The sequence below is a fragment of the Nannospalax galili genome, unplaced genomic scaffold (assembly GCF_000622305.1).
Source record: "Nannospalax galili isolate Female #2095 unplaced genomic scaffold, S.galili_v1.0 scaffold363, whole genome shotgun sequence".
NCBI classification, from domain to species: domain Eukaryota; kingdom Metazoa; phylum Chordata; class Mammalia; order Rodentia; family Spalacidae; genus Nannospalax; species Nannospalax galili.
Window position 1 is genome coordinate 1,197,757 of NW_008351176.1, and position 26,209 is coordinate 1,223,965.

The following is a 26,209-nucleotide window of genomic DNA, read 5'->3' on the forward strand; positions in this document are numbered from 1 at the left end:
ATGTTATTATTTTTTCTCTGTGATTTTGACATGTGAATTTCTTTTGTAGTTTCTGATTCTTGTGTGAGCCTCAAGCCTTCAAGTTTAGGTCTGCTTCTTTTTGTGAACTTTTTGTGTCTTTGTGGTTTGCTTTTTGGGCATGAAAAGCTGGTTTGTCTAAGCTTCTGGTTCACTCTCTCAATTTTATATTGGAGTGGCCAAATTGCTTTTGTCTTCAGGAGTTCCCACAGAGGCCCAAGTCATATGAGGATCAGATGCTCTCAGGCTTTCTCCTAAGGTCTGGATCCCTCCAGGAAAGATGTTGTCCTCAGTAATTTGGGGGTTGGATTGGCCTGGGAGCAGGGCCCAGGAAAGATGCTGTTCTCAGACAGCTGGTGGCTGTGCCACCCAGGGATGCACAGGGAGGTGGTGGTGGGAAGAGGCCCCAAGGGCTCCTGGGGACTGCAGGGAGGAACTGGGTTGGCTGGATGCAAAGGATCAGGAAGCATTGGTGGCTCCAAGCAGAGAGGTCAGCCCTGGTGTCTGGGGTGCCAAGACAAGAAATGGGCCAGTACCCAGGCTAGGAGGAGAGACGGGGGGGGTGGGGTGGAAGGGTGAATGAGGCTTAGGGAGTCACGGCGCGGAGCGCTGCGCTATAGACTTACCCCAAGAGGCCTGAGGATAGTAGTCTCTGTTACTATTTTTTGTGTCTCTTAAAAATTTTTTGTTTTAATGCTTCGTTTATTACTCTAATTTAATGTGTATGGGTGTATTGTCTGCATGTATGTAAGCACACCCATGTCATGAAAGGTCCGCCGAGGTGAGATGATGACGTCAGATCCCCTGGAAATGGAGTTACAGATGGTTGTTAGCTGCTATGTGGGTGCTGGGAACTGAGTCAGTCAGCATTCTTAAATGCCGAGCTGTCTCTCCAGCCCCATATTTCTGGTCTTTTTCAGACAGGGTCTTTCTAAAATCCCAGCTGGCCTGGAAATCACTATGTAGACTAGCCTGGCCTTGAACTTACAGAGATCTTCCTTCCTCTGCCTCCAGAGTGCTGGGATTAAAGGCATGGCCACCATGCCCAGCTTCTTCTGTTATTATTTTTAGAGTCCTATCAAGTCTTAATTTGTGTTCACCAAATGTTCTTGATTGTGCATCCATCCCCTGGAGGCTGGTCAACTTACCCAGCATCACAGTTTTGAAGAAAACTGACTCTTCCAGCAGCTATCAATTGCCAATAGTTCCTCATCTAGGGCTAGAGCATCTTGCCCACCTTCCCAGGCCACACTGGGTTTTTGGCTGGCTGGGGCTCACACAGGTCTTGGGTGTACTGTCACAAGCACTGTGGATTCATATGTGCACTGCCCTGTTGTGTCCAGATGTACCATTTACTTATATTCACCCACTACCTCTGCCTCTTACAGCCTTTGTGAGCTCTCATGTGCATCGACTGCTGAGTCCTCCGAGGAGATGGTGTAATAAAGCCATCCCATTTCAGGATGAGCATTCCATAGTCTCTTGTTCTCTGCATGTTGACAGTTGTGGGTCTCTGTGTTGTTGATTGCCATCTTTTGCAAAGAGAAGTTTCTCTGGAGAGAGTAGAGAGATAGCAGCCAGCCTGAGAGTGCCTGATCTGGCCTCCATAGGAGGTAGGGACTGAGAATTCATCAGATTGCCTGAAAGCACCAAAATCGGGCCACCCCTTAGGGAACTTCCCGAATTGTGCTCTGAGTATGGATTCAAACATTAGAAGGAAACCTGAGTCTACCTGAGTGGAGCCTCACTTGGGCCTCTCTGGGACCTCCTGAGTAGCAGAACTGAAGCCATCAGTTCCCTCCAAAATAAAATCTGAGAGAATCTGAAACCTAGATGAACCTGTTCTATATACACCACAAGAAAACAATCAAAGCACACCAATAGCACAAACAGAAGCAATCTTCAATTCAACAAAAGAAGGCTTGATTTTCATATCAGAATCACAAACAACAAAAGAAATTCACATGCCAAAATCGCAACAAAAAATAATAAAATGGAAAGCTAAAACAGTACGTCCCCACCATACTTCACCAGTCCTATAGAAGAGCTCTACAAGGAGAACCTCCTAGAGATAACCCAGGTCACAGAATTTAAAAGAACAGTCATAAACATGATCAAGGAACTCGAGGAATTTAAAGAACACACAAACAAACAAATCAAAGAACTAAAAGAAGACAGGGATAAACTTCTGACTGAATTCACAAAAGAGATAGAAACATTGACGAAAACTCATGCTAACATGGAAAATTCAATAAGCCAACTTGAAACAACAGGGAAAAGCCTCGCTGCTAGAATGAATGAAATGGGAAACAGAATATCAACACGGGAGGAAAAATTTGAAGAGCTGGCCTGTTCAAGCAAAGATTATGAAAAATTTTTAAAAAATAGAGGAATGGAATATGAGGCAGATGTAGGACACTGTGAAAAGACAAAATCTACATATCATAGGCATAGAGGAAGGAGAAGAAGTTCAGGTTAATGGTACTGACCAGATATTAAACAGGATTATAGAAGAGAATTTCCCAAAATTAAGGAAAGACATCCCCATACAAATACAAGAACACATAGAACATCAAATAGACAGAACCAGACAGAGCCAGAAAAGAAACTGCCCACGGCATATCATACTAAGAACAGTAAACATACAGAACAAAGAGGGAACACTGAAAGCAGCAGAAGAAAACAGCAACTCACATACAAAGGAAGGCCCGTCAGAATACAGCCGACATCAGTGCAAACTGAGAAAGCCAGAAGAGCCTGGATCAAGGTATTTCCAGTTCCAAATGACCATTGATGCCAACCCAGAATACTTTACCCAGAAAAATATCTATTACAGTTGAGGGGAAAGAAAAATCTTCCATGACATGAATAGCCTGAAAGAATACATGTCCACAAAACCAGCCCTTCAATTAATATTTGAAACAATACAAAGAATGGAGAAAGGAACAATTATACCTCAGGGGCAATGAAAGAAACTAAATAAAGGTATAATTATGGAAACACAAAATTAGACAAAGAATGCAGACAGTAATCAAAATGATGGCAACCAACATGCATCTTTCAATAATAATTTTAAATATCAATGGACTGAACTCCCCAGTCAAAAGACACAGGCTAGTTGAATGGATTAAGAAACAAAATCCAGCCAGGCATGGTGGCGCACGCCTTTAATCCCAGCACTCGGGAGGCAGTGCAAGGTGAATCTCTGTGAGTTCAAGGCCAGCCTGGTCTACATAGTGAGTTCCAGGACAGCTGGGGCTACAGGGAAACCCTGTCTCAAAAAGACCGAAAAAAAAAAAAAAAAAGAAAAAGAAAAAGAAACAAAATCCATCTTTTTGTTGTCTGCAAGAAAACCATCTCGCCTTCAAGGACAGGCACTACCTTAATGGAAAAGGATGGAAAAGAATATTCCAAGCAAATGGCATTATGAAACAAGAAGGCTTTGCAATTCTAGAATCTGAAAAAATAGACTTCAAAGTAAAACTAATCAGAAGAGATAAAGAGGGTCACTTTATTCTGATCAAAGGAACAATTAACCAAGAAGATATTCCAATCCTGAACATATATGCACCAAACTCTGGTGCACCCAAAGTCATAAAAACAACACGACAGGACTTTAAGACACTGATTAACCCCAATGCAATAATAATAATAGGGGACTTCAATACCCCACGGACTCCATTAGACAGGTCAACCAGACAAAGAATAAACAGAGAATCGTACAAATTAAATACCATACATCAAATGGACCTAACAGACATCTTCCAAATATTCCACCCAAGCACACTATCTATTCAGCACCCCGTGGAACTGTCTCAAAAACTGACTGCACCCTGGGGCACAAAACAAACCTCAACAAATACAAAAAAATTGGAATAATTCCATGTATTCTATCGGACCACAACGCAATAAAGCTCCAAATCAACACTGGAAGAAGCCCTAGTCATTACACAAACTATTGGAGATTGAACAACACACCCCTAAATGATGAGTGGGTCAAAGGAGAAATTAAGAAAGAAAGAAAATATTTCCTGGAAATCAATGAAAAGGACAATACAACACAACCAAACCTCTGGGACACTTTAAAAGTAGTCCTAAGAGGGAAGTTTATAGCTCTAAGGGCCTACATTAAAAAATCAGAGAGCACAAATAAATGACTTAACATTGCAACTCAAGACTCTGGAAAGGCAAGAACAAGTGAAACCCAAACCTAGCAGAAGAGAAGGAATAGCAAAAAATCAAAGCAGAGAGTAATGAAATACAAACAAAGAAAACAATACAAAGAATCAATGAGTGTAAGAGCTGGTTCTTTGAACAGTAAACAAGATAGACAGACCCTTAGTCCACTTAACCAAAAGAAAGAAAGAACAAATCCAAATCAACAAAATCATAGATAAAAGGGGAAACAACATAACACTCAAAAGATCCAGAACATTATAAGGGAATACTTTAAAAACCTATACTCTACTAAATTTGAAAACCTAAAAGAAATAGATGGGTATCTGAAACCATGGGAACCACCAAAGTTAAACCAAGAAGAGATCAACAGTTTAAACAGACCCATAACATATAAGGAAATTGAAACAGTAATAAAAAGCCTCCCAACTAAAAAAATTCCAGGCCCAGTTGGATTTACAGCAGAATTCTATCAGACATTTAAAGAAGACTTCCAACCAATACTACTTTAATTATTCAAAATGATAGAAACAGGCAGAGAATTCCCAAATTCCTTCTATGAAGCCACTCTAATACTAAAACCAGGTAAAGACCCAACTAAAAAAGAAACTATAGACCCGAATCCTTAATGAACATAGATGCAAAAATTCTCAACAAAATACTTTCAAACCGCATACAGATGTACATCAAAAATATCATTCACCATGATCAAGTAGGCTTTATTCCAGGGATGCAGAAATGAGTCATTGTACACAAGTCAATAAATGTCATCAATAGTATAAATGGACTCAAAGACAAAAATCACATCGACAACTCAATAGATGCCAAAAAGCCTTTTGACAAAATTCAGCATGCATTCATGATAAAAGTTCTAAAAGGAATTGGACTGGAGGGAACACATACCTCAACATATTTAAATCTATATACAACAACCCACAGCCAACATTCTAAATGGAAAAAAACTGGAAGCATTCCCATTAAAATCAGGAACCAGACAAGGATGTCCACTATCTCCACTTCTTTTCAACATAGTGCTTGAAACTCTTGCCAGAGCAATAGACAAGAGAAAGAAGTTGAAGAAGTATTAATTGGAGAAGAGGTCAAATTATCTTTTTGAAGATGAAATGATGCTGCACCTAAAAAGTTCCACCAGAAAACTCCTAGAACTCAACACTTTCAGTAAAGTGGCAGGTTTTAAAATTAATCTACAAAAATCAGTAGACTTTCCATATACTGATAACAAGCAATTGGAGAAGGAGTACAGGGAAACCCTCCCATTCACAATAGCTGCAAAAAATTAAAATACTTTGGAATAAAGCTGACCAAGACATCAAAGATCTCTACAATGAAAAATTTAAATCTTTAAAGAAAGAGATTGAGGAAGACATTAGAAGATGGAAGGACCTCCAATGCTCATGGATTAGAGAAATTAATATTCTGAAAATGAACATCCTACCAAAAGCAATATATAGATTCAGTGCAATACCAATCAAAATCCCCATGATACACCTTACAGAATTATAAAAAACTATCCTTAAATTCATATGGAAGCACGAAAGATTCCAGATAGCCAAAGCAACCCTGAGCACAAAGACTAATGCTGGGGGGATTACTATACGAGATCTCAAAGTATACTACAGAGCTATAGTCATAAAAACAGCATGGTGCTAGCACAAAAATAAACACATAGATCAATGAAACATCATTGAACCCAAACCTGAGTACATGCAATTTCAGCCACTTGATAGTTGACAAAGGTGCCAAAGACACACAATGGAAGAAAGACAGCATCTTCAATAAATGGTGCTGGCAAAACTGGAGCGTCTTCAACAAATGGTGCTGGCAAAACTTCCACCTGTAGAAGAATGAAACTAGATCCTTATCTTTCACCTTGCACAAAAGTCGACTCCAAATGGATCAAAGACCTCAATGTGAAACTGGAAACCCTGAAACTATTAGAAGAAAATGGAAGGGAAACAGGGAGGTAAAGGGAAAGAAGGAACCCGAGAGAGAAGAATAGTAAGATGAAGTGTTACTAAGGGAGAAATATGTAAAAAGGGGGAAGTTAAGTGGAGAGGGGGCTATACAAATAACTATGGGAATAAAGGGGAAAAAATTCTCTAGACACACAGCAAAAAAACCCTTAAGCACAGATGGAACCTTCTGGGATTGGAAGAAAGCCCTTCCAGAAGCAATATGGTTGTTTAATGAAAATCCCAGTGTCAGATGTGAGTTGCCCCCCTATAAGCTGTTGGCCTTAGGGGCCCTAGAGGTCCCCAAAACAAAACAATAAAGGCCATTGCCAACAATATTGATTGTACACCGGAAGTGGATGGAAAAACCCTATTGCTTAAGACACTGCATGATGTGAACACCAGAGAGGGAGAAATCAAGCTCGGACTAAGCTGGAAACTCTCTGCTACTGGGTAGGTGGCTTTCATGGTGCTAGAAGGCAACATGCAGTGGCTGGGGAAGACTCGTCCCCTATACCTCTGCTCAACTATGGACCCTTGTGTTGTACTATCAACATGCCAAACAAGATGGTCCTGCTGGTGCAATAGTGGTGTGTCTAGTGTATATACAACCAGGGGTGGAACACACATCTGGTACTGTAGACCAGGCTGACCCCCTGCCTGAGAATATAAGCCCCAGTGGGGAGCCTCTGCAACCATTTTGTTAGATGGATGTGATGCACCTGCTAAAGTATCATCCAACCATTTGTGTTTACACCCATAGGTTAAGTTATTATAGCAGCCACTGTTTAGATGTTCTTGCTTCTTGCTGTTTGTGTTTTTATAGTAGGTGGAATCCCACAGAAATTGGCCAACACCCATGGAAAACAGGCGATGCAGAGACCCAAAAGTTCAGTGCCTTTCCACAATGGGAGGAAGATCATCCCACACCTACCACCCACTCCAAGGATCAGAGACTTTTGCAGAAGAAGTTGGTGGAAAGATGTAAGAGCCAGAGGAAGGGGTGGAGTATTAACTGGAAGTGTCTTCTGACTACTATGCCAGCAAACTATGGTCACATTTCCTTCCCACGCTCATCAAGAGAGACAATTTTTACCACATTTTGGTGGTGGTGGTAGGTTTTTTTTTTTTTTTTTTTGGTTTTTTTGAGACAGGGTCTCCCTGTAGTCATAGCTGGCCTGGATTCACTATGGAGACCAGGCTGGCATCGAACTCACAGCACTCTGGAAGCAGAGATCTGCTTGCCTCTGCCTCCAGAGTTCTGGGATTAAAAGCGTGCACCACCATGCCCAGCCTGTATATATATTTTATGTAACCTGCTTCAAGTTATTTCTGGAAAAATGTGCTAAAAATTGCCTCTCTTTGGAATAACAAAAATATTCTCAATAAATTTTTTTAATGGTAGTAAGCTCTCCCCTATAGTCTGTGACCTGTGTAGCCATAGGTACTTGGCCCTGATGACAGTATCAGGTATGAACTTCATCTTGTGAAATGGGCCTTATTTCCAATTAGAAAGTGGTTGGTTACTCCTGTAACATGTGTGCCACTCTTCTACCAGTGGGCAGATTTTGTTGGGTCAGTCCTTATTGCAGCTCAGAGGGTCCAGAGCTGGGTAAGGCTGATGGTCAGTTTTCTCTTCTGGTAGCATGCACAGCACCTTCCAGCACTTTGAAAGCCAGCCAGTAGAGATGAAGCTTTGAGGTCAGTACCACCTTGATTTTCTGTTTGTTCTACAACTCACTTCTGTAGAGTCTCAGCAGTAGGGTCTTACCATCAAGTTCTGACAGGAATCCAGGAGCAACGACAATGGCCAGTGTTGAGGGTCGGTGGGACGCCCCTGGGCAACAACTCCGAAGGAGGGACTTTATTACTGGCTGGGACTTTTTTTTGCTTGACTGTAGTCTCTGGCAGGGATGTTGACACCCTGTTACAGGGAACTCGGTCTAAACTCTTTTTATACTTAATGATCTCTGTTTTACTATAAGTAATCATGCTACACCCCTCCCCTTAGATAGTTCCTTACTGGACTATTGGGCACATGGCTTACATGTGGTACATTGTACTTATATACATGCAGGCAAACACTCATAAAGTAAAATAATAAATACACCTTTTTAAAAGTGAAAAGAAGGGGCTTAAGAGATGGTCTTGCTTGCAAGGACTAGGACCTGAGTTCAGTCCCCAGCATCCTTGTAAAAGCTGTGCACAGAGATGTAGGCCTTTAACCCCAGCACTGGGGATCAGAGACAGGCACATCCCTGGAGCTCATTGGCCAGACCGTCTAATCCAATTAATAGCTCCAGACTGATCAAAACACATTGTTTCAAAAATGATGTTGGAGAACAATCAAGGAAAATATCCAACATCAATCTCTGACCTTGACACACATGCACACACACCTGCATATGCATCCACATGCACAAGTGGAGAGATGTACTAAAACATGTATAACACACACACACACACACACACACACACACCTGCATATGCATCCACATGCACAAGTGGAGAGATGTACTAAAACATGTATAACACACACACACACACACACACACACACACACAGAGATGAAAGAGAGAGACAGAAAGAAGGAAATGAAGAAAAGAGAGGCAATGTAAATTATCAGTGGTAAATAATATTATTCTTGCAAATATATCCAAGAACATCAGTAACACCAGACACAGGAGGTTGTCCATCATAGTAGATGTAACTCACTTTCATGTATCTCCAGAGGAGGAGCACCCCATTATTCAGATGTGGCTGGCACACTGAACCATCACCCTGTCATTTCTCATGAGTCTCATCCAGGAAAATTGCCACAGAGAAGGGCCTCCACCCCAGCTCCTGGGCTCCAGCTCAAGCACACTTTCTCCTCCCTGAGACACACTTCATGTGAACATTGGAACGTGCATCCAGCCAGACCTGCATTTGACAACTGCACCCCAAATGCACTGTGCCTGTGGTTCCTGGGACTTCTTACTGGTCCTCTGCAGAGGACTTCCCTTGTGTCTTTGGTAACTCTGTGCCTCCGTCTTCAATACAGCTCCCCTGAACCCTGCTGCTGCTTTAACCTTCTTATATCCATTCTGTAACCTACATGTGTGTGTGTAAATTCATGTTGTTACACAATTCATGCACAGATTATGGTATGACGTGTAGTGTGTGGTCTGAGGATCAATATTAGTGATTTAGATGGGAACAAAAGATCCTGTATGCCAAAGTGACCTCAAGTGACATCAGGAGTGCCGGGTGAATCAAAGTCAATCAGATGAATGTAGCCTGTTAATTTCTTGCTGTTTAGTAAATTAAGACATTATAGAAAAATGCACATATGTGTGTTTATGTTTCTGACATAGCTTGCTGGAGCATTTTTTTTTTCTTTTGGTCTTTTTGAGACAGGGTCTCCCTGTTGCCACAGCTGGCTTGGAACTCACAGAGTTCCTCCTGAGTGCTGGGATTAAGGGTATGCACCACCATACCTAGCTGCTTTCCTCCTTCTTAAAGCCCCCAGTGTGGGTCACCTCTCCACACTGACCTTTGTCCACACTTATTTTTCTTCTCTTTCCCTGATTCTGATTTTCTGTCTCCGTCTTGTGAAAATTCTTGTGGTTTTACTGGGCCAACCTGCACGATATTCTCCCTACGAGAGTCTAAAATCACATCTGCAAAGTCCCTTTCTCCATGCAAGGAACTCACAGGAACCAGAGCTTCACAGACAGGGGGAGGTGAGTGTGATTCATCCGACCGTGTGGGCCTGGGCACAGTGCTTAAAATGCAGTAGCATCAAGAAGTCACAGTGCTCTTATTGAATTTTGATGTACCGTATTTTCATTTCAATTACTTAAATGCATTTAAATATTTCCTGGAAGCCTCCACTTTGAAGTAAAGATTATTATTTGTACATTTTAATTAAATTTTTGCAATTTTTATACAATATAATTTAATGGTATTTAGTTACCCTCCCCATCCCCACCTCTGCTTACTGACCCTTGCCCAATTTAAAGTAATATATGTAATGAGGCCTATAATGTCCAATTTGTGTCTCCTAATGCTATAGGTAACTCAAGGCACAGAGGAACACCACATAGTGATGGTTGAATTAAGAATCCTTTGATTAGTAATGACAGGTGGTTGAGAGTGAGCTCACCCTCAAAAAGAACTCTTAACACTGAAGGGAGGCAAACTGGGGTTTATAAAGCCCCAAACCAAAATTACATCATGTCAGGGGAAAGCCAATAAACGTGGTTGCATCAGATCACCATAGTTGCACTGGACAACGGGCAGGTCAGTTAAAGAAGTTTTCAGTTAGCAAAAAGGTTCTCAATTTCAGTTAGAAAAAAATCAATTTCTCTGAATTATAGATTCAATGCACTCCCTGAAACCGCAGGTATAGCTAGGAGAGGGTGTTCTGCCTAGCTAGCTGTAAGAGTCCCAGATTGTAGAAACAATGTACTGCCTGCGTGAGAATGTTCTGCCCGGCTGGCTGCAGGGGGAACAGCTGGGCAGAAACACAGGGTAAAGCAAAATCAGCTAGAACGAAATGGAGTCATCTTTGCCATTTCACTATGTCCTTCAGTGTGGCTTCAGCCATTGGAGCCTGGTTAACCTACCAAGAGTCCTATGCTTGAAAGAGACTGTCTGTGCCCTTCCCAGCAGTCATCTGTTCTCATACTTTCCTTAGGTGTGGTTGGAGCTTCTTACCCAGTTCCCCATGTCTATGATGGGACAGTTTTCAGGTTTGAGCTTGCATGGGACTTGTGCATGCTGTTACCGTTGCCATGAGTTCATATGAGTAACTGACCAACTGTCTAGAAAACTGTTTTCCCTGTGCTCATCCACCATCTCTGGCTCTTACAGTTTTTCTGCCCCCTCTTCTGCGATGACCCCTGAGCCTTGGGAGACAGAAGTTTGGTGCATGTGCTATTTGTGGATAAGGGCTCTACAGCCTCTTGTTCTCTGCTTATTGGACAGTTGGGGGTTTCTGTGTTAATCATCATCTGTTGTAAAAGGAAAATTCTCTGGTGAGAGTTGAGAGGTGCATTAATCTATGAATGTAAGTCATTAAGAGTAAGTTTAATATGATAGATATTTAGTAAAAAAAAAAAAAATCCCAAACAAACTAGTATTAGGTTCGCTGATATGTTTTGTGACCTGTCTAGTGGCAGGTTCCTAAGCCTGATATTAATGTCAGGTATGGACTCCATCCTAAAAAGTGTACTTTAAATCCAATTAAAAAGTGGTTGGCTACTCCCACCACATTTGTGCCACTATTGCACCAGTGGGCATATCTTGCCAGGCCAGTTGTTATTGCAGTTTATAGGATTCACCAATGGGTCAGGATGATGATTATTTTTTCCTTCCAGTAGCTTTCACAGTACCTTTGAGCCTTATGAACTCTAGGCAGTATAGATGAGGCTCTAAGTCAGTGCTAGCTTGATTTCGCCTTGCTTTGAACTACAGATTATTTTAAAGTATGTTTTTGGTTTCTGAGTGTCTAAAGATTTTCCTTTTATCTTTTGACTATAGATCTTTCTAGTGTGATTCCATTTTACTCATGAGACACACTCTACACAAATACTTTCAGGTCTTTAAAATCTATTGAGGTTTATTTTGTTACCCAGCTGAGTACATGTCCTATGGGTATTTGGAAAGAATACATTTTTCTATAGCTATTGGGTAGAGGGTTCTAACATGCCAAAAAGATCCTATTGATGGGTTGTAGTGTGTTTTTTTTATGTTTACCAATTTTTTTTTCAGGTAGTGTCACCCTGTAACCCCAGCTGGCCTGGAATCCTCTATATAGAACAGGCTTGCCTGGATCTGATAGAGGTCAACCTGCTTTTGCCTGTAGAGTGCTGAGCATAAAGGCACACCCCCGCCATGCTTAGATTTATTTACAGCTTTTTATCTACTTGTTCTAGAAAAAAATGATATTTGGTGTTGAATTTCCAACTCTAATCACAAATTTCTCCTTTTAGTCTATCGCTTTTTGCCTCATACATTCTGTAGCTTAGTGGTTTGATTCACACATGTGTGTCTTACTGTGTCTTCTTGGTGGACTATGGTCCGGACAACAATTCTGAATATTGTAATCCTGAATAGTCAACATCCCTAAAATCCAAAATCCTGAGAAACAATAGACCTGGAAATATGTTCTAGAGGAATAATAATTCTTTGAAACACACTTGAATATATGTGAAAAAGAGTATTTATTAGAGAAATCTAAAAACATAGCAGAATATTGAATAGACTTTATACAACAAAATAGAGAATGGCACTCTAATTTTGGCAAGCAGAACCACCCAAATATATTATTGACAACTTCATGAACAAAAGTTATGAGTAGGTGAATTGCATTCAAAAAGAAGTAGAGCAGTGAACAAGATGAAACAAATGGTACTGATTTTAAAAAAAAGATTGAAACAGGAAATGTGGCTTATGATGCCCAGGAACTGTGAGCAACCAGCTTACAGGGAATCCCAGTCACCTGAACCATCATGAAGGGCAACCTGCTCTTGATGAGATCAATCAAAAGTCAGAAAAGGTTATCACCGGAAGCATAATCACCAAAAAACGCACATGTTGACAACTTTTATCCTTCATAATCGCAGATGTACAAAGAGGACATCTCCATATATGGAGGAAATTTCAACATTTTTATGTCAATACGCAATATATTCATACAAAGAACACAGTAAACACCCTTACAGGTTTTAATCTGTAGCACAGAAAATGTGAAGATGCAATTTATAGCACATCAAATTGTAAACAAAATGTTACCAACAATTTCAAATTATAGCATCAAGAATTCAAAGGAAACACTGTTAAAAACAGAAGATTCAGCCATGACAGAGCAGATCCCAGTACACTGTGTGGGCTCAGCTGCCGTAGCATTATTCCTGGATCTGACAGAAGCTCATGGCTGTTAACTGTCTTCTCAAGTCTTACGTTTAACAGCTACGTTTTGTCTTTAAGACATGGCTCTCCTTGTAGAAATTTATACATTCTTTGTCTGTGTGTCCCTGTTGTTTTTGAAAATCTCCTAGATCCAATATCTGCTACTCTGAGCCTCGTCCTGGTAATCTTCACACATTCTGTAAGTCGCTTCTGTGATTTGTGTGTGGAAATGCCTTCCACAGCACTCACATATCACAGCTTTTAACAAAAATATCACTCATGGCCTGAGCAGCAACACTATGACAGAAATGTTGCTGGTCACACCATGGACGTGATTACTTCGAAATTAACAGTATCTTCTCTACCTCTGTAGGAAGAATGGCTTAAACCCACTAAAAGCATCTGGAACTTGCCGTGGGAAGGAACAACCATGAGGACAGTGACACAGTTTTTAAGCAAAGTTCTGTCATTATCTTCCCCCATGGCTAATTGCTTTCCCAGAAATTGGCTTTCAATTCCTGGGACCTTTTCAAAAGCATATTTTTACAGAATTAAAAAACATTACATAACGTAAAATATCGTTGTAGTTATAGCCTATTGTCAATTTCAAACAAATCTTAGAAAAGAGTTGAACATGCTTATATATTTCTTAAGAAAGTAATCTATCAGATTATGTGTTATGTGTTGAGAATTTCAGAGGCAAACTGATCGCTATAGCTTAGAGACTCCGACTGCTTAAGACTGTATAAACAGCTTTCAGCAAGCGTCTTACTGTAATGGTTGTTAGATAATAGGTCCCGGGGTACCTTATTTTTGAGTCTGAATCATATTTAAGCACTTTGTTATGATCCCAGTACAATATCTTTATCATAATTCCTATTTTCTCAGTGTAGCCGCCAAGGCTCACCAGCTTCTGCTTTAAAGTGAGAGCAGTTCGTCTAGAATAATCCTTTAACTCGTCACCTAGTTCCTGCAGAACAGTGCATTCACCTTCCGACTCCTCCCCTACTCTGACCACGAAGTACAGGGTTGGTAGACTGCCTTCAGTAATCTGAAACACATTACAGATTACACCCTTGATGTCTTGCAAGCCCAGATCCACAGACCAGCTCTTAGAGAAGATCAGTGTTCCTTGACGAAGAGAGCCCATTTCTGTCTGCATTAACTGTTCAAGTCCCCTGTGTTGTGAGAACAGTTCTGTGCAGAGGGTTTCTGGAATACATGTCGGCTTTGTGGAGACTGCTGGAAAAGAAATAAAGATAACTCATTATATTAAAAATTTGGAAAATTCTTTGGAAACCACGACCAAGTAGCTTCTATAGTGCAAGACTTCCACCAATCAGAAGTGTATGCACAGGATATCAAATGAATTTAAAGAACCAGAGTGCCGTCAGTGCAGTTATGGGGAGGGCAGGGCTGGCTGTGTTGGTTGGAGGCCGAATGTGAAGACTCAGAGCCTGAGCTCACGGCCAGCAGACTCCTCAGTCTCCAGAGCTGCCTCCCCACAATGGGTCAGAGTCAAAGGGGATAAAGTACTTTCTTGTGAAATTAGAGAATGATTCATTACTTTAAAACCACATTTCAGTTTATAGATACTCAGCAAATTTGTTATATAAGTAGGCCAGGAGTTCTCTTATGAGGTGCATGGGTAGACAGTCACTCTGGCTGGAACCCACTGATGTTATGGACACACTGGGCAGGCTCTCCTTCCCATTCCTGAGTCTGGATGTGCCTGTGGGAGCAGGCCTGTTCCAAGTGAACCACACAGTTTGGAAAGACAACTTCACTTCCAGTTCACTGAATTAAAATATCACCCAACTTTAGCAACTTGAAGTCAAAGAAAAGATTTTGGCATATCCGACTACCTTATACATAAATACTGTCCTAAAAGGTGAAAAAAAAAAAAAACTACAAGAAGGAAAAGTATCCCATGATCACGTATTCATAGAATTAATATTCTTAGAATGACTTTATGAAACAAATTGAGCTACAAGATTCTATTCAGTGCACATTAAAATTTCAATGAATTCCTCACAGATATAAAACAGAAAAAGATTCTAAAATTCATATGCATGTGCGAGCTGCCTCACGTGGTTCCTGCCAGGACTTCCCTGTCATGACACCTTTGAGCTGTGAGTGCAAAACAGTCTCCCTTCCTGAAGATGAGATGGCAGGTCTGTTGTCATAGCAACAAAAGAAGTAACTGATGGAAGCTACAACCGAAGAGGATTCTTTCCAGACTCCTTAAGTTATCCCTTAAAAAGTTAATTTTAAAATATGAACCCTACTAGAAAGCTGGGCCAAAGACAGAGCAGGCACTTTGTAAAGACGAAGCACAGAAGACCAGTAAGTGAAAGAGGAGACGCTCAGCTAAAATGATAACTGCGGAAATGCCAACCACAGACAGTTTCCTTCCTGTTTGACTGGAAAGTCCCAGGGTGAAAAGAGGAGCAGAAACAAGAGAAGATTGACAGCTGGAGATGCAGAGTTTCTAATCCATTGCTGACGAGAACAACATACACTAATTGGGAAAACGAATCCACATTATCTTCCCGTGGGAATGCGGGCACCCTCCTGAACTCGTACCTCTAGATATGCTCCCATGGAAACCCCTGAACACGTGCCCAAGAATACTGAGAGTGTTGAAGGCAGCACTGCTCATAAGCAGAAGAGGAAGCAGCTCGGTTACCCAGCAACAGCGGAGAGGAAGGAGGGGAGGGGAGAGGAGGGGAGGAAGAGGGCATTTCTTCAGTCACTGCACACAGCCCCGCCCGAAGCCCAACCTCAGTCTAGGCTTCACAGGGACCTATGAACAAGTCGTGTGCATATTCAGTTTTGTTCACAGTGAACAGGTTGCTCTTCCAAATCCCTGTGGCTAGGGATGTAGCTCAGTGGAAAATGCTTGCTTGGCATGTGCAAGTCCCTTGGTTCAAGACCCAGCTTGAAAAGCAGAGGAACCCCTACTGCATAAACAGAATTAGGAGGCTGGGGAGATGGCTCAGTGGTTGAAGCTCTTGCCACAGGAGTAAGAAACTCTGAGCTCGAATCTCCAGAACACAAGTATTGCTGGATGTGATAGCAACCTGCCTTTCATTTCAGCCTTAGAAGACAGGTAAGGGAACCCCAGAGCAAGCCGGCTAGGGAGACTGACCATGTCAGTGAGCTATGAGTTTGACTCTGCCTCAAAGCAGAATGTGAAAGGGTGACTGAGGAAGATTCCTGCCGTCACCTCCAGCCTCCACATGCACTTGCAACACATGCCTGTGTCCACATCCATGAATGCACACATACACGGGCATGAGTACAACATACCCATGCACATGTAAAGAAAAGGAAAAAGAAAATGTTATTCAAAACCTAAATAACAGAACTGGCAGATGTAGGAGTAAATATATCAAAATGGTTTGATGACACGTTTGAAGAGTTGAAGCAATAATCATAGAAACAAACTCAGGAATGTGGAATAGAGGCTGGAGACATAGCTGCTCTTGCAGCAAACCCAGGTTCCACTCCCAGCACCTACATGGCAGCTAACAACCATCTGCAACTCCAGTTCCAGAGGATCTGGTGCCCTCTTCTGACCTCCATGGTCCTTGCATGACATGAGTGCACTCACATGCAGGCAAAACACGCATACACACGAAATTAAAAACTAAATACATCTTTAAGAAGAAACTGGAGTAAGTACCTGGAAGGTGTCCAGTCTGTGGCTGACATTCTGAGTTATCACAAGCAGACCAACCACTGGGAATGCATGGTGGACTGGGAGATTGAAGGGTCGTTTTTGATGTTTGTTCAGAAAAACCTGAGAAAACAAAAGATATATTTTAAATTTGCCCCAAGACATACTGACTACTGAGTGCACAGTACATTAAAATTGTGGTTTGAGGAACTGGAAAGATGGCTCAGCAGTTAAAAGTACTGGCTGCTGTTCCAGAGGACCCAGGTTTGGTTCCCAGCAGTCACATGGCAGCCAACAACCTTCAGTAACTCTGGTTCCAGGTGACCCGACGTCCTCTTCCGACTTCTGTGGGCACTGCACGACACAGGTACACTTGCACACAAGCAGGCAATATACTCATGCACATGACATAAAAACAATAGATAAAATATTTTAAATATCTGGTTTGAACCAGACTGATCGTGGATGCCTTTAATCCCAGCACTTGGGAAGCAGAGACAGGCACATCTCTAGGAGTTGTCTACATAGAGAGTTTCAGGCCAACCAGGGCTACATAGTGAGAACCTGTCTCAACAAAAACAAAACAATAATCAGGTGTGAAATGACTGTTTTCCTAATAAAAACAATAGGTTAGATATTGAGGTCATATTTCAAGATTGGATAATAATTGTGAACTTAGTCTTGAGGAAACTGGAATACTCTACATTTCCAAAAATGGAGCAGAAAAAAATGCACTGAGTAATTGAATTCATCATCAAATAAACTAGTTTGTTATCTTTGTGTTTATTTGCTTTTATTTATTTGGGATAGGGTCTCACATGGTCAGGCTGGCCCCAAGCTCACTATTTAGCTAAAGGTGACCTTGAACTACCTGCCTCCAGTTCTAGAGTCCTGTGACCACAGGTGTATGTCACCATGCCTGGTTTACAGTTCTCTGTGGCCCTGGGGATTGAATGCAGGGCTTCCTGCATGCTAGGAAAGCACTCTATTCACTGAGATGCATCCCAGATCTGATGTAGTCTAAGAGCTGTTCAGTTCAGGAGGCATGGAATCTGGTGAGGAAATTCTGAGTTTTATGAGAAGTCTAAAGAAGTCTGCATTTCTGAGAGTTTATCAGTTTTGGTATTAATTTCATTTGTGTCTCTCCTTTTTCCCAAATCAGATATAATACCAGCATTTTTCTTTTCTTCTTGCTTAAATTTTGTTAAATTTATTACATAAATGTGTGAGAAGAAGAAAGAAGCTTATCTTCAAAGGGGTAAATGGGAGAGAGGTAAAGAAAGACTAAGGAGAAGGAAGGAAGGAAGGAAGGAAGGAAGGAAGGAAGGAAGGAAGGAAGGAAGGAAGGAAGGAAGGAAGGAAGGGCCAGTCAGGCATGTAGCAATCTGGGCCTCCTTGACCATAAAGCTGATGTTTCTCATAGTATTATAGCTAGAGGGGAACTGGAAAGATGGCTCAGTGATTAAGAGCACTGGCTGCTCTTACAGAAGACTTGGGTTTGATTCCTAGCATCCACATGGCAGCTAACCGTCCATAACTCCACTTCCAGGGGATCTGACAGCCTCCTTTGGTCTCCTTGGGAATTTCATGCAAGGGTTGCACTTACATACATGCAAGTGAAACACAACACTCATACACATAAAAATAATAAATAAAATATTTTAAAGAATTGCCACCTCAACACAGGCCCAAAAGCAACAGAGCCCACATATTTGGGCCTGGCTGCTCCCAAATGTGCAATAAAATGAACATTTTATTTCATAACTGGATTTCTAGTGTGTCATCATTGCTGAAAGACCACTAACACAGGAAATTGACATTGAGAAAGGAGATCTCTGCTGTGAGTCACCTGACCGTGTGTCACAGAAACTTTGCAGTAGGAAACAGGCTGACAAGGTCAGGAAGCAAGCTAGCTGTGTTCTGGAAAGATGCAGGAGGAGCTTGAAAGGCAACTGTGGTGGGCACAGGTAGAGGAGAACGCAGACAGGCGCCAATTGAAGGCGATGCTGAGCAGTGTTCAGAGGGAGGTGGTCCTGTCTCTGGGACCAAACCTGAGCCACTTCATTACATTCCTGTGAAAACCTCTTCTGCATTTTGCCCATGTCCTGAGACAGGGCTGGAATCTGAGCTTCCTGTGGTGTGGGACCTCAGCAGACCCTTGAAGGGGGTTGGTGGGGTGCTGCTGCTGCTTCCTCCTTCCCTCCCTGCCAGGGGGTGAGCAGGTTTGCTCTGCCACGTGGTCTCTGCCACATGTGCTGCCTCCAAAGGGACAGAGCCTGCTGAACACACACAGAGAGGTCTAGAACTCTGCCCAAATGAACTTTCTCTCTTTCTATCTTGATTGCCTCAGATTTTGTCATTCTGAAGGGAAGCAGCACAACACTGTGGGTACTGAGAGCAGCTGGCATGATTTCCATGTGGAAACCTCTAAGTGGACAGAAGAAAACAAGTGGTAGTCAGCTACCGATTTCATCCACCAGAGATTTCTAACTTAGGTGTTCAACATTGAGGACTTCTGATATGACCCAAATTCCAAACACAAACCTTCCACCCTCCCCAGCTAAATGCATGCTGCCTGTTAATTCCCTCTTCCCACCTGGTGTGACATCCATCTGGAGCTTGACCCATTCCTCCGTGGTAAACGGCTTCACACAGTTGTCTTCCACGTGCCAGGAATCAGGCTGTTTAGCAAACACGGCACAGCAGAATCTCTCTACTCTGAGCGCACAGACATATGAACAAACACCTCCTGGGCCGTGGACTTCAATGAATCTGCACAAGTACTTGATCTCCTCCTTCTCCTCACAGAAGTGATAGACAGGCAGCTGTCGGATGCACTTTGCTATCTCACTCTCTAGATGCGCAAGATCGCTCTCCTCTGCTTCAAAACCAATGATCTGCTGATTCTTCCCATCTATACCAAAGAACAAATACCCCCCATTGGTGTTTGCAAATGCAGACACACTTTGAGGAAGACTCTCTGTAATGTATTCTAAACTGTTTTTTTTAGGACAGAATTTAACTTCTAGATGGGTGGACTTAGTAAAGGGGAACGCATCCTTATATGTAAGTTTTGTCTTGTTAAAAAAAGTGGCAGGACAGTCTTGGCATTCATCACAGGCAAAGTTTCCTCTTGAATCCGACTTTCCTCCATGTTCCCTCCTGTCTCTGAGGAACTGCAGGGCAACAGGGGCGTTCATTTCAACTGAGGAAGACACACCTCTTGTGTACAAATTGGTTTTCAAGGTGATGAGATGCTGACCAGAGATACCCAGAATCCAGGCTTTCACAAAAATTAACAAGCAGCCTTCAGGCTTCATGTAGTCTAGGTGTTTGTGAAGAACTGGAAGCATATTTCTGAAGGAATTTTCCAGGTCTAGTCCTATTCCATCTCTGGTAAGACTATAGTTTTGATCTTCAATTTTGGCCTTGACCACGCCCCCTCCAGAGTTCAGCAGAGCACACACAGCTCCTGAGACTGTCTCACTCTCCCTTTTTCTCAGGTGACTGTTCTTCATTTTCTTTCTGTTCTTCTCTCCAGCAGTGATAGGTCCAACATTGAGAACCAGCTCAGCATAGCCCGTTTCCAGATCAACACTGATGCTCATTTTCCCAGAAGTCATTCTGATTCCCAGCTGAAATTCTTTCCTATAAAAGAAAGCCATTTCAGTAGGACCCAACCAGGAGACCGCAAACTGCATTTGAACCAAAACACAGAAAAACCCATTAGTGTAAAAGACAGCCGCATGCAGCCATCTCTCTGACATGATTTCACCTTTCCTGAGTTCATCTAGTGCTCCAATTGCTAGATCATCTAGTTCTGTTTTTAATGGTTCTTTTGTTGTTTTTTTTTTTTGAGACAAGATCTCCCTGTACCCTAGCTGCACTGAAACTTGCTATGTGGACCAGGCTGGCCTCCATCTCACAGAAATTCACATGCCTCTACCTCAAGAGTGCTGAGATTAAAGGTGTGTGCTACCACACTGGCCCTTTTTAACTCTTAGGGTCCCCCACAATGTTTTCCATGGTGACCATAGCAATTTCTACTGGCACCAATGCTGTGCAAATATTCCCTTCTCTCCACATCCTTGCCAACACTTGTTTCTCATCTTTTTGGTAACAGACATTCTAGGGGCTGGAGGGGTTCTCACCGGTTAAGAGCACTTGATGCTCTTGCAAAAGTTCAAGTCTTCTTTCCTGTACACAGGTACACAGGTAGGGTAGCTCACAGCTGCTTGTAGCTCCAACTCCCGAGGATCCAACGCAATCTTCTGGCCTCTACAGACACTTTCATGTTGCACACACATACACAGAAGTAAAAATAAAACAAATCTTAATAAAAACAGTCTTTCTAACAGTAGTAACCAGATAGCTCATTGTGGTTCTTGCCTCTCCCTTGATGCTTAGGGATATCAAACTTTTCTTAATGCTGACTGGCCATTGGTTTATCTGCTTGGATTACTGTCAATTCTGCCCATTTAGTAACCAGGTCATTTGTTTTCTTCCTAGAGTTTCTGCTCTGCTTTGGATATCAGCCTCTCATTACAGGGGTAGGTGCCACATATTTCCTCCCATTCTTGGGTCATCTGTACTGCTTGATGACCTCCTTTGATGTGTGTCACATTTCAAATTCATGGAACTGCATGCAACTCTTTCTGGTTAAGTTACCTGTGCTTTAGAGGATCACATCCATGGAGTCCAGGTAAATCCAGTATCACAGAGCTTTTCTTCTATGTTTTCTTTTAGTACCTTTTCAGGTTCTGCTCTTACATGATGGCTTTCCCTCACTGTCAGTATTGTGTATTTAGTTTGAGAAAAGGGTCTAGTTTCCATCTTCTCCATGTGGCTATGAAGACACATGTTTTAAAGCCGGTCCTAAAATGTTTGGTGCTGTGCTCAGAAGCATGTTCTGTCAGTCTGCTTTCTTCTCTGGCACGGGCCCTCATTTCCCATTGTTCACAGGCCTTGTGGGTTCTGGTGGAAACTTGGTATTTCTGGGAACAACCTGCTCTCCCCCTCTGCAGCCCAGGGAGGTCCTTCATTGATCAGCTGTGCGTGCTCTCATCGCAGGGAGCGGCCTGAAGCTAAAGTCTAAGGTCTTCCCAGGTATTTTTCTGTTTTCTTCCTCCCTCTGCTGTGTGTGGCTAGTACCCGACTGCATTTGAATGAGTTGATTTCCCAAAGAATCTCCCACCCACTCCTTTCCTGGGCCTTACGTGGAGAATGTATGCCCTAGACACACTCTCTTGCCCCTGACATCTGTGGTTTCCAAATCTCCCCCGCTGGCACAAGCATGGTCAGTCACATTACCACTGAGGACAAGAAATAGGGGACAGAAACCAATCCTTCAGCCCATCCTCAGACAGGTGAGAAAAGTGCAAAGAAGGTCTGTCTTGCCCCCTGCCGATCAAGAAAGGGAACTGCAGCTTCTGCCTCCTGCATTTAGACCTTGTCCTGCAGGAAAGTGAATCACCATGAGATTTCTTTCACTTTCCAAAGTGGCTTCTTTTTGTTGTTGTTGTTGTTGTTGTTCTTTTTTGTTCTTTTTTTGATACAGGGTCTCCCTGTAGCCCCAGCTGTCCTAAAACTCACTATGAAGACGCTGGCCTTGAACTCACAGAGATCCGCCTGCCTCTGCCTCCTGAGTGCTGGGATTAAAGGCATGCACCACCACGCCTGGCTCAAAGTGTCTTCTTTTTGATTAATCTTTGACCTCTAGTCAGTTTCAGGTTCCATTTTTAATGCTTCGATAAGGGAAATAAAGGGTCAGCACGCTCTCATTTCCTTTTCCTTCTTTCTCTGCCCAGGCTTGACTCTGAAGCCTGGCTTCACCTTCCTGCGCCAGCCTCCCACGGAGCTGTGATTTCAGGCACACAGCACTTTGTTATCAGGTCTAAGACAGAATCCAATTGTTAACATTTTATTTAGGATTCTGTGTAGACGATGCTCTTTCTAGTGTTCTTGTAAAAAGATGCTGGTGTCCAGTTTAATAAAAGGATGATATACTACTTTTCAAAAATCCCTGTAAAGGTGGACGTGGTGTCCCGTACTTTTAACTCCAGCACTTGTGCAACAAAGGGATGTGGAACTCTGTGGGTTTGAGGCCAACCTGGACTACATAGTCAGTTCCAGGCCAGCTGGGGCTACAGGAAGTTCCTGTCTCAAACCAAAAACAGATCCCTGTAATGTGCTGCATAGGGTCCTATGTAGTATTAACAACCATCATATGAGGCGACCTCTAGCTGAGATTTGAAATGGTTTCATATGTTTAATGTAATTATAGGAAGACCAAGGCACAATTTGATGAGTTTGAGTATGCTAATCATTTCTGACTTCCATTGGACCCAAGAATTCCCTCACAATGTCCCCCAACTATATATGTAGATATGGTTCAAAAATATAAAGATCTATTAGATAGAATGGGAGATATGAGGCCAGAAAGGATGGAGAGAAACTAAGCCAAAGTAAGAAACGGGATCCTGAAGAAGAAAAATCAGGTGGGAAAACTCTGAATCCATAGGATACAGATTCAGGGTAAAACATGAGATTGTACCTGTATTTGAGCCTCAGGTCCAGAAGCATGAAATTTATCTAAGAATATAAAGTCATGCACAATGAGGGGAACACTTTGACAAGCTGAATCACTGGGTCAAGCCATGAACTAGCTAATTTTTATAGACTTTGTCAGATGCTTCCCTCAATGACAACGCTGGGCTCTTCTCTAACCTTATCTTGGGCAGGACCACAGGGGTCCACACAACTCCTGATTTGAGAGGAGACTATGGTTCCAAATCTCTCACATACTAGCACCATTTCCTGGGGTTGCCCAAACACTCAGAGCTGAGTAAGGAGAAAGATACTGTCCTAAGATATGTTCAGGCTGTCCAGTTGTTCACATAAGCCCCACCTAATAGGAAACATTTGCATATGATACTGAAAGTTCTCAGAAAAAGGCAAGCTAACAGAAGTCATTTGACTCCTAGGAGATGAACATGATGGAGCCAGATAGACAGCCCCACTCCAGGTCAACGTGAAGCTTAATAATGATGCTGATGAGCTATAAATGCAATGTGCAAAGGGAGAGCGACAGGCTTGCCTTGCTGATTCCTCTCCATGTTTAGTTAGTGACCGTGCTTCAGTTCCAATAACCTTCTATCTTTACACAGGAGGACCACAACCGGATGTGACCTCTTTCCTAGCTGAGCTGGCAGAGACCTTCGTTTCTACCCAGAAGCCTGCAGGGAGCCCAGAACAGTGGTGCCCTTAGGAGGCTGATGCAGGGATTGTGAGCTTGAGACAAGAAAAGCATACAGGGTTTTCCAGATCAGCTTGCGGTATACACCAAGATCCTGGCGGTCTCTGTCCAAAGTAACACACAAGCCGAAGGAAACGAAACTGAGGCACCGATAATGCGGAGAGGGAGCCAGTTTCATTTCTGTCCTGTTACGCAGCTGTGGCCCCACCCTCTTCTCATGTGTTACTACACAGCCTCTGTTCCTCCTTTCCTCCCAGCCAGTCCATCCAGCACCAGAGAATCAGGCTCGGTCCTGAGCAAGCACTTCTGGGGCACTGGCCTCATGAGAAATGAGACAGAAATCACATCTCACCTCAGAGTGCTGAAGGAGGCTCCCAACTGTGAGTAACTCCAACTCCAGGGGATCCAGCACTCTCTTGGGCCCCCGACAGGCACCTGCAGGCGTGTGCATTGCACAGATACACATATACACATAATTAAAAATGCGATAAATTTTACTAAAAACCCAGTCTTTCTAACAGGAGTAAAATAACATCTCATTATGGTTCTTGCTTCTCCTCGATGATTAGTGATAATAAAATACCAAAGCAAAACACAACCTAAACCAAAAGGAGGCTAAGGTACCCCATAAGGCTGAGAAGGAGCAGTTTCATTTCCTCTCGGTTTCTCCTTCCAGCACCCCCTGAATCAAGCCCTGTCCTAAGCAAGCACTCTGTGTACTCACGACATGGAAATGGGGACAGAAATCACAGGTCAACCCAAAATGCTGAAGGACAGTGCTCATGCCTCTGTGAACCATGGAACTCAATGAACCAATTTAGAGATGAGCTGTGGGTGAGCCTGGAAAACTGGCCATCTCAGTCCAACACCCGTGGCTATGAAACTATTTTATGATCCATCCCTACTACCTTCAGGCACAGTCTCTGGTACAGCCTCTAAAAACTAGGCTGGGCACCAGAGACCACAGAATTCCAGGACTTAAATAAAGCTCATTGAATTTCCTGAAGCCTTGAGTTTATTTACAAGTTAGTTCTTCCTTTTGAAATTGTGTTGACTGTGGGGACGGTTCTCTCAGAAGCGAACTGGGGGTTTAGGCTTTCTTGCTAGCTACCTATAGGGGAAAGGGGATGGCGTTCAGATGCCAGAACTGCAGGTTGGTAGGAAAGCTCAGAAGATAGGACAGGAGAGTGGAAGGGGCTCCCTCCTGGGGAACAAAATCCATGAGGCGTTCCTTTCCCTTTTTGGGTGGCACTGTGCATTTGATTTGGGAGCCAGTGTTCTCATCCTCTAGATTACAAGCTTCCCTGGGCTCTAGGGTGCTTAGTTCCCTTTGATTCGAGAATGTACTTCCCCTATGACTGGTGGCCATATTCCCCAACTTCCCCCAGGTCAGGTCCCTAAGACAATGGGGCATCTTTAAGGGGCTCTGGGGACCCTCACAAGTCTGTCCTGAACTTCCTCTGCTTTTCCTGCCTCACTAGCCCTCCTTGGAGCCTTCAGAACTCAGATTTCCTCCAGGCTCCCTCAGCTCCTCCCTCCATCCCAGAGGGGGCACTTTGTTCTCACCCCCAAGCTCCCTGGTGCCCAAGTCCTCAGCAGTCTGTACTTTAGTAGGCAGAAGAGGCTGTAAAGACTCCAGGAGCCAGGGTTCCTAGAAAGAAGACAAACTAGACAGGGTCTCTCAGAGAGCGAGTGGGAGGGAGAGATGTTGGAGTGGAGGACTAGGGGGCTGGGGGAATCTGCCCCGTCAGCCCCATGTCAGTCCTCAACCTGTAGACTGGACCTGGCATTTGGATGGGACAGAAGGAGAAAGACAAAGCAGTTAGAGGATGCTGTGAGGAAGAAAACTCACTCTGTGTTCTGAAGCTGAGTTGCTTGAAGCTCAGAGAGAGTATTGAGTTCAAAGCAGTTGAGGAGACAGGACCGTTGAATTTTCTCTTCACATACTGATTCATCTCTTTACTCCTGCTTAGGCATACACCCCTTTCAAGAACCAATATCTCATTGGCCAGCGTCACTCCAGGAAGTGAACTCGTGGACCTGTCGGACCCTTTTTTAACTGCCAGTGGGTGTGTCCAGTTATGCATTTCCAGGAAAAGGGATGTGGCTGGACTTACTTTTATTGATCAAGTTAAATAAGTCTCAGAAAGACAAATGTGTGTTTCCCCCACTGTGGGTCCTACAAGATATATAGTCACATAGAAGTCA

General features: G+C 42.9%; 1 protein-coding gene across 2 annotated transcripts; it reads right to left on the bottom strand.

Annotated features, from left to right (window-relative positions):
* Positions 1–12,359: 12,359 nt before the first annotated feature.
* Positions 12,360–25,929, bottom strand: LOC103746056 (schlafen family member 12-like). 2 transcript variants are annotated; one of them, XM_017801963.2, is made up of 6 exons: positions 25,854–25,929; positions 24,354–24,436; positions 20,898–21,033; positions 19,343–20,394; positions 16,753–16,869; positions 12,360–14,303 (listed from the first exon to the last, which is right to left on the bottom strand). In XM_017801963.2, exons 4-6 carry the CDS (start codon positions 20,367–20,369, stop codon positions 13,783–13,785), a joined length of 1,665 nt encoding a protein of 554 aa, XP_017657452.1. In that variant the 5' UTR covers positions 20,370–20,394; positions 20,898–21,033; positions 24,354–24,436; positions 25,854–25,929; the 3' UTR covers positions 12,360–13,782. The 2 variants fall into 2 exon arrangements, with proteins under 2 accessions (XP_017657452.1, XP_017657451.1); XM_017801962.2 differs by having other exon boundaries at positions 12,360–14,306.
* Between the last annotated feature and the right edge of the window lie 280 nt (positions 25,930–26,209).